General features: G+C 39.6%; 1 protein-coding gene across 6 annotated transcripts in view; it reads left to right on the top strand.

Annotated features, from left to right (window-relative positions):
• Positions 1 to 12,885, top strand: part of LOC140481121 (52 kDa repressor of the inhibitor of the protein kinase-like) — a 39,440-nt gene extending 26,555 nt beyond the window's left edge. For 2 of the 6 annotated variants that reach the window (XM_072576817.1, XM_072576818.1), the window contains exons 5-6: positions 1,304 to 4,605; positions 8,655 to 12,885. In XM_072576817.1, coding sequence (XP_072432918.1) covers positions 1,304 to 4,605; positions 8,655 to 8,714 — 3,362 coding nt within the window. In that variant the 3' untranslated portion in view covers positions 8,715 to 12,885. Of the gene's footprint in view, positions 1 to 1,303 lie in introns of all 6 variants that reach the window. The other 4 variants (XR_011961469.1, XR_011961468.1, XM_072576820.1 and 1 more) reach the window with 4 other exon arrangements.
• Positions 12,886 to 14,887: the final 2,002 nt, after the last annotated feature.

The following is a 14,887-nucleotide window of genomic DNA, read 5'->3' as shown; positions in this document are numbered from 1 at the left end:
GTTAGCAGATGCGAAGCCATAGAAATAAATGGGTCTTTTTCCAAATTGCAGACAGAGACCAGTGAGGTACTGCCAGAGTTAGTGTTTGGACCCCAGCTATTCACAATGTGATAATTTGGGTTAAGAAACTAAATGTAATATGTCCTAAGTTTGCAAAACATGCAAAGCTGGGTGGGAAGATGAGCTGTGAGAATAGAGAGATACTTCAGTGTGATTTAGACAAGTTGAGTGAGTGGACAAATGCGTGGCAGATGAAGTATAATGTGAGGTTATCCATTTTGGTCGTAGGAAAGCAGATAGTCTGAATAGCAATCGATTAGAAGAGGAGGAGATGAGTCCTGGGTATCCTTGTGCGCTAGTTACTGAAAGTAAGCAAGTCCAGCATAGGGTGAAGAAGGCAAATGGTATTTGACCTTGCTGAGATCACACCTAAAATATTGTGTGCACTTTTGGCCTCCTTATCTGAGAAAAATAGTTTGGCTATAGAGAGAGTGCAATAAAGTTTTACCAAGGTGACTCCTGTAACAGCAGGACTGACGTATGTTTCCAGTGACTGGGAAGACTAGAACCACTGGTCACAGTGCACAATATGGGATGGGCCGATCAAAATGAGGAGATATTTCTTCATCCAGAGAGTGGTAAGCCTATGAAATTCTTTGCCACAGAATGAAGTTGAGGAGAAGGAGTTGGATATAGTTCTTGGAACTAAAGGGGTCAAAGGATATGTGGGGAAAAGGTACAAGGTACTGAGTTGGATGATTAGCGGTGATCATGTTGAATGATGTATGCTGAATGTGCCAAATGCCTGCTCCTCCTAGTCTCTGTTTCTTTGTAATGCTGCATTTCAAATCTATAAATTCCCTTGTACGTTTATTCCATTAGGATTGCCGATGCTTTTTGCGTTGTGATGCAGTAATATATACTGGTGCACTAATAATACCATTTGACTTTCAATCTACATCTTAGCATTTTGGCCTGTTAATATTATTTGCAGTCTTGGGTTTAGAAATTAAAAGTAGACAATGTGAATATATGGGAGTAATTTAATTGAGTTAGTATTTATTCTTCAGATTTTTGTGTCACAGGTTTGTGTTTATAAACAGCTATAATTCAGTGTAAATTTTATCCTTAATTTAATTGTCTTTAGTCAGGAAATAACTTGTGTAAATATGTTGAATATGTGACTCTTGTGTTAGCAGAACTTACAGGGAGAGTTTGTCAAATCAACACTTAAGTTGGCTCTGTGATTAAGTATAATAAAAATTTTGGCAATAGTCTAAAACATTTTTTTAATGTTTTTAAGCTGACTGTGATGTCCTGAGAGGTCTGCAGTGTAAACAGGAGGCAATCAATGAACTTGACAAAACAGAACTGGAAGGTGCTACAGAGAGCCTGGAAGAGTCTACTCTCTTGGAAGAATCTTTGAATTTGACACCTGAAGAGAAAGGGAACAAAGAATTTCTCAAAGTTTTATTTGAAACTGTATTGCTGTTGGGGAGGCAAAATGTCCCTTTGGGAGGATCAGCAACTGAAAACCTGAGTAACTTGTGCAATACTCCTGACAACATTCAAGCACTACTGGAATTCCGAATGAATGCAGGCGATGAAATTCTTAGAAAGAGGTTTGAAACAACTGCTGTGAATGCAGTGTACTGCCCTAAGAACTTGCAAAAAGACCTTTTGGACATCTGTGAGATGTGCATACGGGAGGAGGTACTCCGAGAAGTTCGTGACAGCAACTTCTTCTCGATTGTGACAGATGAAGTGATCAATGTAGCAGGGCTTGACCATGTGTCCCTGTTAATTCGGTTTGTAGATGAGTCTGACTGTCTGAGGCAAGAATTTGTTGGCTTCATACCCTGTGATCTTGACGGGGAGTTCTTGGCCAGTCGGATCCATGAGACTCTTACAGAAAAGTGGGGTCTGAACATGTATTACTGCCGTGGACAAGCATACAATGGTTCTGCCACAATGTGTTACAAAAAGCGAGTTGTTGTGGCTAGCATTTTACAGCAGTGTCCAAAGGCATTGAGCACTCCTTGTTCTTCCTATCCCCTAAACATATGGATAGCGAAGTCCAGTCTGATTTTTGGTATTAACATGGTATTAAGTTTGATGGAAAACATTGTATCATTTTTCAGTTTGTCACCTCAACTCCAAAAGGTTTTTGATGTTGGTGTTGACGGTGTCCATCAAACAAATGAGGAGAAGGCGAAGGAGCTGAAAAAACTTTTTCAAATTAATTGGTATGAAAGACATGACACTTTTGAGATCTTGGCAGATCTTTATGAAGTGCTGGTGACGTGCTTGGATGAGATCAGTTATGATACATGTGGTAGGTGGAATGCTGAGATAGCGACCCAGGCCAGCATGTTGTCCTCAACCATGAGAGATTTTGAAATAGTTGTCTCTGTTATGGTGTTGAAAAATGTTCTCTCATACACAAGAGCCTTTGGCAAAAATCTCCAAGGTCAAGCATCAGACACTTATTTTGCCTCGAGCACTTTGACTGCGGTCCTGCACTCATTAAACGAAATGAGGGACAATATTGATGTATATCATGAGTTCTGGTTAGAAGAAGCCACCAATTTGTCAATCAAAATGGGAATTGAACTAAAGCTGCCTTGGAGATGTCGCAGGCAGCCTCAAAGTGAAGAGGTTTCTGAGGAGACTCCTGAAAACTACTATAAGGAAGCAATTACTGCACCCTTTTTGGACCACATTATTTTAGAAATTGAGGACATGTTTTCTGAGCAGCAGCTAAAGGCTCTCAAGTGCCTGTCGTTGGTGCCTTCTGTTATGGCTCAGCTGAAATATAATACTGCAGAGGAAAACATGGCTGATTTATATAAAGATGATCTTCCAAATCCCGATACCCTTTCAGCAGAACTGCACTGTTGGAAGATAAAATGGAAGCATCGAAGCAGAGATGTTGAACTTCCTAGTACTATTTTTGACACGCTGCGCCATCCTGATATCAAGTTCTTTCCAAATGTGTACACTTTACTTAAAATTGTCTCAAATCTACCTATTATCAAGCTCGAAACTGACAAGTATGAAATTGGACGGAAACGGCTGAAAGCATACTTAAAAATCACTCCGGTTGAGGAACGGACAACCAGTCTGGCACTAATCCACATCAGTTATGATGCTAAACATGACTATGACATGATGGTCGATACCTATGCAAAATTGTACCCAGAGAAAATGCAGCTCGCCCACGTGACTGATTCAGATAGTGTGGACATTAGCAACCATGATGGGAATAGTGTTGAAATTAATAATTTGGATACAAGCACTCGGACAGTGTATGAAGTTGATGGCGAGTGCATGGAGGTGGCGAGCCATACAGTGGCAAGTGGGGTTGTACTGCACCATCAGTCTGCAGGAAGCCTCATGGAGGTCTGCCAGAATTCAGATAAGACTATCATAGAAGTGACCCAGCATCCAGAGGGGACCACAGTAGAACTGCAGCAGTTTCCTGTAAGCGGTACTATGATTGTGACTCAGCACACAGCCGAATCCAGTGTGGAATTGCAACACCATCCGGAAGGGGCTCAGATCAGCCAGCAGCCAATAGAAAGCAGTATGGGCCTGCAGCACCACATAGAGGGAAGAGTGGTGGAGGTGATCCACCATCCAGAGGTGAATGGTGTAGAATTGCAGCATCACTCAGAGGTGAATGGCTTGGAATTGCAGCACCATCCAACAAGCCAAGTTATTGAGGTGAGCACTGTGGAGCTCCAGCCACAAATGGAGTCCAGCAGTGTGGAGTTGCAGCACCAGGTACAGGAGGGTGCAGTATCTCTGCAGCACCATCTGGAGGAAAATACTGTTGAACTACAGCACCACCCAGAGACCAACACTCTGGAATTGCACAATCCACAGACTAGCACTATTGAGCTGAGCCGTGGAATAGAAGAGACCACTATGGAGGTGGGTCATTGTTTAGAGACTAGTGCCACAACAATAATACAACAACAACAGCCACAGCATGGTGCTGTGGAAATGCAGAGCCAGTGCGACTTGCAGCCTAGTGAGATGGAGATACGGCCGCATAAGGTGTCTGTTGCTACAGAGACAGACCATCCAGAGATTGATGAAGTTGATATTATGCCCCATGTGGAACCAGTTGCTACTGAGGTGCAACATCCTTCAGAAGTTACTAGCATAGAAATCCAACATAACCCAGAGCCTGGTGCTACAGCGGTGCAGCAACATTCGGAATTGATTTCTGCAGAGGTACAGCAACCACCGCAGATTAATGCCCCGGATTTGTCTCAGTGTGATGAATCTAGTACTGTGATGGAGGGCAATCCAGAGAGAGGCATGGAGGCAATAGAACACCAATCTGGTGCAAGTGCTGTGGAATTCGATCCACACCCCGAGTCGCGTGCCATTGAGCTGGAAGAATGCCCTGAGGCAAATGTGGTGGAACTGGAGAACCGTCCAGAAGCAACAGATCTGCAGAACCCTCCTACAGAAGCAGCAACAGTGGAAGTAGACAAAGTGAGCTTGTGTCATCGGGATTTGAATGGTGATGGAATAAAGGTTTTGGAAATTAAAAATTCAGAAGACAGAAATTCAGAGACAGACATTTCTAGTGTAAGTAATGTAAATAGTTCTGAAGTAGCAGTACAATAAAATGGTACACTGTTGCTACTTCCGTTATACTCCTAACAGTCAATGACTTTAATCTGTGACCAATGCAGGTTGGGCATGTTGAAATGTGAAGACTCCTGCATGAGGATGCTCTTCAAGATAAGATGTTCGTTTAAGGGTGAAATAAACAACAATTTTTGAATTATTTTCATTCATTGTTTTATTACCCTTCCCTTTGAGTAGCATGACATCTTTTACCCATCTCCAATTACCTCTGATTTAAAACTTCTTTGGGCCCAGGAAGGTAACCTTGCCAAAGACACGTCCATGTGTGCAAACCTGCTTGCCCATGATGTTTGTTCAAAGGAGTGATGTGCTTTTCCTTTAAATGTAGTCTTTGTCAAAACTGCTAAAGTTAAATATAGAAAAAATGTGAAGGTAAATAACATTTTTATATACAAACAACAATGTTTAAATTAGCATTCTTACCTAGGTACCTTTTCTGGAAGTTTAATTTCCTGAACCTTAAATCTGTGATTTGGAATTTGGTTGTGTGATATTACTCTGGTACTTCGTATGATTTTGTAGTGGTTTATCCAGTGTCCATATAAATGTATTGGGTGCTGAACAGGAGTGCAAATTCAGCCTGTACATTTTAATGCTTTCTTATTTTCCCCTTTGCCCTCAACTGAGATGGAGATACTGATATGATTTGAGCATTTTAATTTCCTGGTCTGTGACTTTTTTTACAACTATCATTGATGGCCCGTCAAGCTTATTTTAGTAATAGGTTTTAACTGAAATGTTTTCTCATATTGTTTTGTCCACCTGCACTGTCTTTAAAAGATAATTTGTTTAATAGTTTTTCCTGGGGCAGCTTTGATCCAGTTAGCTCCCCTCACCCCCCCAGCATTCTCTCTTTCTTTCAGATACCATGCCTGTCCTTTCTGTCTCCACTGCTAGGAAAACAAGAATCGGGTGCCACCGCATACTATTTGATAACAATTGAAAATGCCAAAGCTGTTGTGAATTAATGAGCAGTTTCAGAAATTATGTTCTAATTCTTTACTTTGCCCCCCACACCATTCTGGAATGTATTAATTCCTAGTTGACACTTTTTTCTGATAGCTGATCAATGGCAATCTTCCACTCTCTACCTAGGTAAGAGGCATAAGATCCACTCCACTGGTTATCATCCTCACCATTCACCTGGAGTCCAGTGATAGGGTTTAGAAGCATTGGCTAACTGTCCTGGAAACCAATTTAGTAAAGGAAAAATTAACTTTATTTCTTAAAGTATAACGGAGAATCATTAACGAACCACTATTTACAATTTCTTTCTCTAACCTATCTTTTAGCTTTCTTCTATAATACTCGTCTGATAAAACTCCCAATTAAAATTTACAAAACACTTCTTATCTCAAAACCAGGCAACTGTAGGTTCTTGCCTCCAGATCTTGGTGCGTCGTCTTTTTTCCTTGTTAGGAATTTTTGCGTTACAGGTTACTGATTGAAAAGGTACTTTTAAGAGAACGCTATTTTCAAGCAGTATGTTTACATGCTGGGCTGTGGCACTTCTCCTCTCAACTGTTCAATTTTCCCCAGTCTTATGCTCCAGAACATCGGAATGTGTCGTTGGCTTTTAAGATTGTCAATATACTTAATTCAAACTTGATTGGAGTTTGTTATGTTTGGGGTATAATTTAAACTGATTGGCCAAATTTGAATTTGTTTTTGTCTCCAAGCAATGAACTAATAGAGTTTTTCGACCCAGTGTTATATTGTTACCTTTTTGGGAACACTTAGTGCTGTGTCGGTTGTTCTGCTGTTTTTAACTCTCTTAAAGGTATGCCCTCATCTACATGACAACTGGATGTAATAGTAATCAAAGCAATGTGTTCTTTCTGTCTCCAAGACACTACTTTTAATATTCTTCACTTCACCTTAGTCCATGTGTACTGAGGCTAATTGTAACCATCAGCCTGTGTAAAAGGTGAGGAATGTTTCAGAAATATACTTGACCTCTTCTATCTTAGACTTAGAGATGAGCAAGGAGTGCTGAGTCGCAAAATTATTTCCTCCTTTAAAATCCTGTCTTGAACTAATCTCGATGCCAGACTTCTGCTCTCACCCCATACTTCTTGTTACCTTTAGCTTAAAGACACTCCTCTTCACTGACAAGTCCACAGGTTTCACCATCCACTGTGAGGACATTTCTTCTCATCTCAGTCTGAAATGCCTACCATGTATCCTGAAATCATGACCCCTTGTTCTGGTCTACTCCCTGGTTAAGGTAAGTATCATTCCTGCATCCAATCTGTCCAAACCTGTCAGAAATGTAAACATTTCAGTAAGATCTCCACTCATTCCTCTGAGATCTAGTGAATACAGGCCCAGTCAAACAATCTCGCATGCCTGGCAAACCTACTAGCCCAGGAATCAGTCTGGTGAGCTTTCACAGCATTCCCTCTCCTCCGGCAAAGTACACAATGTGTAAGGAGAACAAAACCGTACATAGTTCTCTGGGTGTGTTCTCACTAAGGCCCTGAACAGCTGGAGTAAGATTTAATAGCTCCTGTACTCCTAATCTTCACAATGAAAGTCAACATGCAGTTTTCCTTTGTAACAATTTGTCGTCAATGATGAATGTTGAAGGACACTTTTGTTCCTTTGCGTATTGTTTTGCCAATTTTTCTTTTCCCACTGAAGTGGATAATTTTACATTATCTATATTACAATACATCTGCTATGCATTTTCTCACTCAACTTATCTAAGTAGTCTTTTTGCCTCTTGTCTTCCTCATTGCTGAAAGTCCCATCTAGTCCTGTCTCATCAGCTAATTTGGAAGTATTATGCTCGAATATCTCATCTGAATTGTTGATTTACATTGTGAATAGCTGGACGTTGATCCCTGAAGTCCTCCACTCATCACTGCCCTCCACTCCAAAAATAACCCATTCTGTTTCCCACTCCGTTTTTCAAATAGATAACTCAATCTATACCAGTGTATTACCATCAACTTTTCATGTGTGTTGCTTTTGCTCAATTACCTCCTATATGGGATTTTATCAAATGGTTTTGAAAATTCAAATTCATTAGTCTCCTTCATCCATTTTGTCATGTACTCAAAAATAAAACTTCCAGAAGTTTTGTCAATTTCCTTTCATAACTCCATGTTAACTTAGTGTAATCTCATTGGTAATTTCTAAGTGCTATATTATGACATTCTTAATTATTGACCTGCACTGTGATTATTTCCTTGCACTACTGAAAACCCAATCAGCTGTAATTCCTGATTTTTTTTCCTTTTTTCTTAAACAGTGCAGTTACTTTTTCCCCCCTGTAATTTGTTGGGGGTTGTTCCAGAATCTATACAAATAATGTATTCATGATTTCTTTGGCCACCTCCTTTAGCTACATGGCATGCAGGTAATCAAACCCTGGGAATTTACCAACTTTTTGTTCTACTTTTTTAAACAAATACAATTTTTCATTCAGTTCCCCTTCCCAAAAGACCCTAGCACCTCTGGGAAATTATTTGTGTCGTCTTATGTGATGACAAAACTGAAATAGTTCAGTTGTCCTGCCGTTTCCCTATTCGCCATGATCAATTTCTTGTTTCAGGGTGTAAGGGGCCTACATTTGTCTTTCCTATTTACATACATAGAAGCTTTCCCAGACTGCTTTTTTATGTTCTTTGCAAGCTTGCTCTCATTTTATTTTCCCCTGTTCAGTAATAGTTTGATTCTCCTTTGCTGAATTCTAAACTGTTCCCAATCCTTATGCTCTGCATTTTTTGAGTACTTTATATGACTACTCTTGAGACCCAAAACACCATCCTTAATTCCTTTAAGTAACCACGGCTGGAGAACTTTTCCTATTGTGTTCTTTCACCTGAAAAATGTAACTGTAGCAATGCATGCATTTGTTCCTTAAATATTAACCATTGTCTGTTGTCACCTGTCACTGTCCACTATTGCATCTTTTGAATTGAGTCACCTAGTCCATTGCAGTTAATTTGTGTCACATCTTCATTGCTTTCTTTGTTTAGATTTTTGAATTTGACTTCTTTTCTACTCCAGTAAAGAATTCTAAAAGGAAGAAAAAGTGATCATAAAGGACTCCACAGAAGAATATTAATTAACCCCTTGCTGCAGAAAGCCAAATCTAGGATAGTCTTATTCCTTCGTTGGTTCCTCAATGTGCTGGTCAAAAAGAAGATCAAATACACCACTCCAGGAATTCACCCACCATGGTATTATTGCTAGTGTTATTTGTACAGTCTATATTGGAATTAAAACCACCAAAGGTTACAGTAGCACTTTTGTACATTTCTGATTTCCCATTTAAAGCTATGCTCGGTCACCACTACTGTGTGGAGGCCTAAAGATGAACTCTTCCTGATGTTTTTCACTCCTTGTTGCTTCTTTGCTTCACCTGGATGGATTCCACATCTAGTTGACCAGTTTGTACCACGTTGTGGTAATGTTAGTGCGGTAACCCTCTATTTCCTAAATATTTGAAACTATGGATAGGGTAAGCTGCTTACACCTACCAAATAAAGACCCAGTGGGTAAGTGTAATTCATACAGATAGATGGAGAAAAGTGTATGATCTGAAATGTGCTGAATGTCTTAATCTCACCCATGGTGGCAGGTAGAAGATTAGAGGCCAGTGAGGTGAGAACACCTTGGTCTGCTGATGTCTGTGAAGCAGTAATTCTTCATTAGTCAGTATTACAAAAGAGGAGGGAAGGCAGAAAAATATATAGTCATTACTGTATTTTGAAACAAATTTAAATCAATATCTTGGAGTTAAGAGTATATATATATTATATCTAACACACCAGTTTTTTTTATTCAGTTAGTGTTTTGTACTTCCAAGGTGAAAATTCCAGCAATACTACAACTGACATGACACCAAAATGTCAAGCATGAGAAAAGGCCACCTATCAATTAAGTCAGGAGTCATATGACATCAGGTTATAGTCCAATAGGTGTATTTGAAATCACAAGCTTTTGAAGCGCTGCTCCTTCAGATGAAGTGACTTGGACTATAAACTGATGTGTGACTTCTGACTTTGTCCACCCCAGCCCAATACTAGCACCTCCACGTCAATTTAGACAGCTACTTCTGTACCACATAGAATCTAACTGTATTACATGTTAATTTAGTTGATGCTGCTTGGCATCAGCTTTATACTAAGCATCTTATTAACAGAATTTACCCCTAATTTGCAGGAGGATAAGCCAAGGCAATCTGAGCAAGTCAGTATTTGATCTTACTAAATTAATTCTTGCATTTAAACAGTGCCGATTCTTATCTCCAGATCTGTGGGAGTGTGCAGTAATCTTGCCAACAGCCAGGATGCTAAGAAAATATCATATTACTTTCGAGTTTAGGTTTTATTCCCCTTTTAATGTGTTGATCAGTGATTTATGGTGGCTGACTCAAGAAAGGGAGGAATCCACCAGCTAATGCTGAAGCTTTTGCAGTTTTCTTGAACCCGCTCAGAAAAGGAGACTAGAAAATGACACTGCAGAAAAATTTGATTAATTACTTATTGAAAGAGGTGATTGCTATCACCATTCTTAAGTGCATCTCCACAAAGTTAGTATTGAGATATGTATTTGGGACAATTATAGGGCCAACTTCAAGATGCCTGTGGGTAAACCAATAGCATGATTTGTGTCCAAATATACCCGTGTTGCTGATGTGAAAGTTAAGAGTTGAATTAACTTGTTTTGTAGGAAATAATCATCCTGCAGATTTTTTAAAGTATTGTTTTCTATTGGGGCAAATCTCTCATGTTATGATTCTGTTTTATATGGATAGTGCATTTAAATTAATTGTTCACTTTTCTTCCCAGTGTCTTGGATGTGCAACTAAGCCACATTGTGGTCTATGTTCCATCCTAATCTGTGCCAAATTGAGACTACATTTGGCTTCAATGCCTGTGGATAATGAAGGCAGAAAAATAATTTGTGATTCCAATCCATTCTGTGTATAGATCAGTGTAGCCTGAGGACTGGACTGTAGTCTCCTTTGTAGTCTTGTTGCTTGCCAGAACTCTCACACTGATTACACTCAAGTCAAAAATGACTGTTTGGGTGAGGGCTAGTGTTACAACCTGTGGAACTACATCCTGAGTTGGTACCTTTGGAGAGGAAAGAAAATGTTTGTTACTATAAGGTGTACAGTATATTGGTAGATAGGGCTGTTCTGTGATATGTGTGTACAATGTAGCTGCAATTATCCAGAACTCAAGTATTTTCCTGTTATACAATTAAGCATTTCCTCAAGGTGTTGGATGGGGAAGGGCAACGTTAACACTAGCTTCAAATAAATTCTGCATTTGTTGCAAAGATTGATACAACGGGTTGTGGCTTCTTTGGAACTTGGTACAGGCAATTTGGCCAAAGAATCAGTTTGACCTGAGGACACACAGAGATGTACAAATTCCACGTGCAGATATATTTCTAGACTCCCCTTGTAGCTATTTCACACACTTGAGGATAAGAATCAGCAGCCCATTTGTTTGTCATGATTGAATCTAAACATCCCCACCAGCAAGTGATTGTCCTGAATGAAAATCATTAACTAGGCTGATTCATTGCTGCATCCAAGTTTCAGTTATCACCTGGTGAAAGTTAACTGGCTTGGCTTAGAAAGGATCTTAAACTTGGGACCATATACTACAATGGATGATGCAGTTCTATACTAGGCCATTGGAGGTAGCTATTTCCATCTTTAATGTAGGTTGTATAGAAAATGCAATGATGATACGGCGCGTGACCCTCTATCTAGTTTTTAAGGGGTTGAGTGGATTCCAACAACTCTTGTCAGATTTACTAGGTTGAATAATTGATCTGTTTTTATTTGTGTAAAAATTCTATCATTGCTTTTGTGCAGTTGTGTAACACCTGATGCAGCAGGAGCACTATTTCAGTGTGTAAAAGCATGTCTGTATAGATTAATTAACTATTAACCTGTTACAATTAATTGGTAACTTCTTTATTTGTTTTAATTTTCACAGCTACTTGCTTTCCAATAGCTGATTGCTTTGCTTTGGAAATTCATTTCTGTGAATTTTGAATTAATATTGTTTCTTTCAAATTACACTTAAAAGGCTTGCTATTTGTGTTCTCCTTTAATTTATATATTTTTAATAAAAATACACCCACTTGTGAGTTTCTTAAGCCAATTATTAATGTGGAAAGTTATTTTTGTGATGCCCTGTATTATGTACTTGTTAAACATGTTTCCAGTTTTTAAAATAAATGCTCCAGTATTATGACTGCCGTGTTGCCCAATCCCACAACCATGGCTTAGAATTTCAGGCATCTGATAAGATCTCTTGTTTGATTTTCAATCTCGGCATCATTTGCTGGGCACAGATAAGGCAAAGGAGCATCACAGTCATGGCACCACCCTCAGCTTAAGTGAAAGAAAAGGTTTGGCCTAGGCATCTGCTTCCAGTAGCTACCCAACTCGCTGGGCACTGGGTGAGACCAGGATTGAAGACTGGCTTATTGTTCTCTCAATACACTGTTGAAGTTTATACTGAAATGAAGGTTATTTGGTGAATTTCTGGAATAAATGGTGCAATAATGTATATTTTGTCCATTTCTGGACAAGATCTTTATTTCTAACTATTGTATGTAAATATTGGTTTGGGGCAGGGCCTTGTCTAACCCCACACATACAATACTACTTCCGAAAGCCATGATGGTACCTCATTCCCACTTCCATCTTCGCTACTTCTTCCCCACCTGTGCATCCAACTAGAAATAAAATGAAAAGCCTCAACATTCAACTTTAAACAGTGTCTTATGTTCTGTTTTATTTTTTGTTTTAAGACTTCCACTACAATAAATAATCAAGCACTGCTTAGAAATAGCTCCTTGTATGAGTGAATGTGGTTGGTGCTGTTGCTAATGTTTCCCTTTTCAAATAGCCAGCACGTTTCATCGTTTAGGCCATCTCTCGTTTGTTCTGAGCCTAAGAGTCCTGTACTTCAGTGCACTGCCAGGCCTTGATCTATAAAGCATTGGGAGAAAAGTCTCCTCCACTTGTTTATTCTTGTAGCCTTTTAATTAATTATGAAAGAATCCTGTCAGAATTGTTACCTTTTGTAGAAAGTGAATACAGTGGAATAAGTCGCATTTATGTGTTCTTGTTTTATGTTTACTGCTGCAAGAACTTCTAATTTGGCTTATTTCTGCAGTATAGACATTGCATAAATTTTGTGTATCTGTATTTTACAATAAATTGAAAACGTAGATGAATGACTCCTGTTATCTTTTCAGAAATCCTTTTTGTCTCTATCTCCCCATCCCCATCTTTTCCTCCTTTTTTGACTTTGTAGAAAAGCACTGTATGCCACACCTTTTTTATGAAAGATATTTAATTTGATCTAGGGGTACCCTAGGGGTTAGATGTCCTGAATTCTCTCTGTCTGTGTCTGTTTTTTCTCTCTCTCTCTCTAGCACTTTTGTTTTTAAATCTAAGTTGTGTTGCAACATTCTGCGGTTTTTCCCAATTTAAATAATACTGTTCTCCCTTCCAAAATGTGCTTCACATTTTACCACAGTATACTTCATTTGTTAGTCCAGGGATAATGGACTTTCATTATCCATTAACCTGCAGCCTTGCAACCCTCCGATCTTCCGTTATCGCCTTGTAACCTTGCCTGTAGAATTCCCTCCCCAGATTTCTCTCGCTTTTACATTTCTTCTTAAGATTAATCCTTGAGCTTCTGTTTCATTGAAATCATGTTTAAGATTATCTGTATTTCTCTATTAACTGTTACAGGTAGCAAAGTTTTAACTTTACATTACCGCACTGTCAACTTTTATTAGCATGTCAAAAATAACTATTGATGGAAAGTAGTTTTAATCTTGGGTCCTTCTCCCATTTTAACTTCAGAAGATTGTGTCTGAACAGTTTTTGTTCTTTCATGAGTTGTGGGTGCTGCTGATAAGGCAAGCATTTGTTGTCCATCCCTAATTGCCCTTGAGCTGAGAACAATTGAAAGTCAACCACATTTCTGTGGGTCTGGACCAGTCTGAGGAAGGATGGTAGATTTCCTTCCCTAGAGGGCATAACAAATTCGATGAGGTTTTTAAAACTCAATCAAACAATGTTAGTTGCTGTGGTCAGTTACTGAAGCTAATGTTTGATTCAGAATTTAATTGCTTAATTTTGAATTCTACCACTTGCCATGGTCGGATTTGAGCCCATGCCTCCAGACCATTACCTGAGTCTTTCGAGTATTACTGTCATTGCCACTATGCTACCACCTTTCCTGACTGCTACATGGATGAGAATTTTACAATTTCAGTAAAGGTGAAGGTCATTCAGCCTATCTTGTCAGGGGTAGCTTTTCGAAAGTACTATTCTGGGGAGGAGATGACCTAATGGTATTACCATTGGAGCGTTATTCCCGAGACTTGGGTAATGTTCTGAGGGTAGAGCAGTGAATGTAGTGTACATGGATTTTAGTAAGGCATTTGATAAGGTTCCCCATGGTAATCTTAAGCAGAAAGTCAGGAGGCATGGGATAGTGGGAAATTTGGCCAGTTGGATAGAGAACTGGCTAACCAGTCGAAGTCAGAGAGTGGTGGTAGATGGTAAATATTCAGCCTGGAGCCCAGTTACAAGTGGAGTTCCGCAGGGATCAGTTCTGGGTCCTCTGCTGTTTGTAATTTTTATTAATGACTTGGAAGAGGGAGTCGAAGGGTGGGTCAGTAAATTTGCAGACGATACGAAGATTGGTGGAGTTGTGGATAGCGAGGAGGGCTGTTGTCGGCTGCAAAGGGACTTGGATATGATGCAGAGCTGTGCTGAAGAGTGGCAGATGGAGTTCAACCCTGTCAAATGTGAGGTTGTCTATTTTGGAAGGACAAATAAGAATGCGGAATACAGGGTTAACGGTAGGGTTCTTAGTAAGTTGGAGGAGCAGAGGGATCTTGGGGTCTATGTTCATAGATCTTTGAAAGTTGCCACTCAGGTGGATAGAGCTCGTAAGAAGGCCTATGGTGTATTAGCCTTCATTAGCAGAGGTGATGTTGCAGCTGTCCAGGACCTTGGTAAGGCCACATTTGGAGTACTGTGTGCAGTTCTGGCCGCCACATTTTAGGAAAGATGTGGAAGCTTTGGAGAGGGTGCAGAGGAGATTTACCAGGATGTTGCCTGGAATGGAGAATAGGTCGTACAAGGATAGGTTGAGAGTGCTAGGCCTTTTCTCATTGGAACGGCGAAGGATGAGGGGTGACTTGATAG

This window comes from Chiloscyllium punctatum, chromosome 9 (genome assembly GCF_047496795.1).
Source record: "Chiloscyllium punctatum isolate Juve2018m chromosome 9, sChiPun1.3, whole genome shotgun sequence".
Taxonomy (NCBI): Eukaryota; Metazoa; Chordata; class Chondrichthyes; order Orectolobiformes; family Hemiscylliidae; genus Chiloscyllium; species Chiloscyllium punctatum.
Note: the sequence above shows the minus strand (reverse complement) of the source record. Positions and strands in the feature narration are given on the sequence as shown.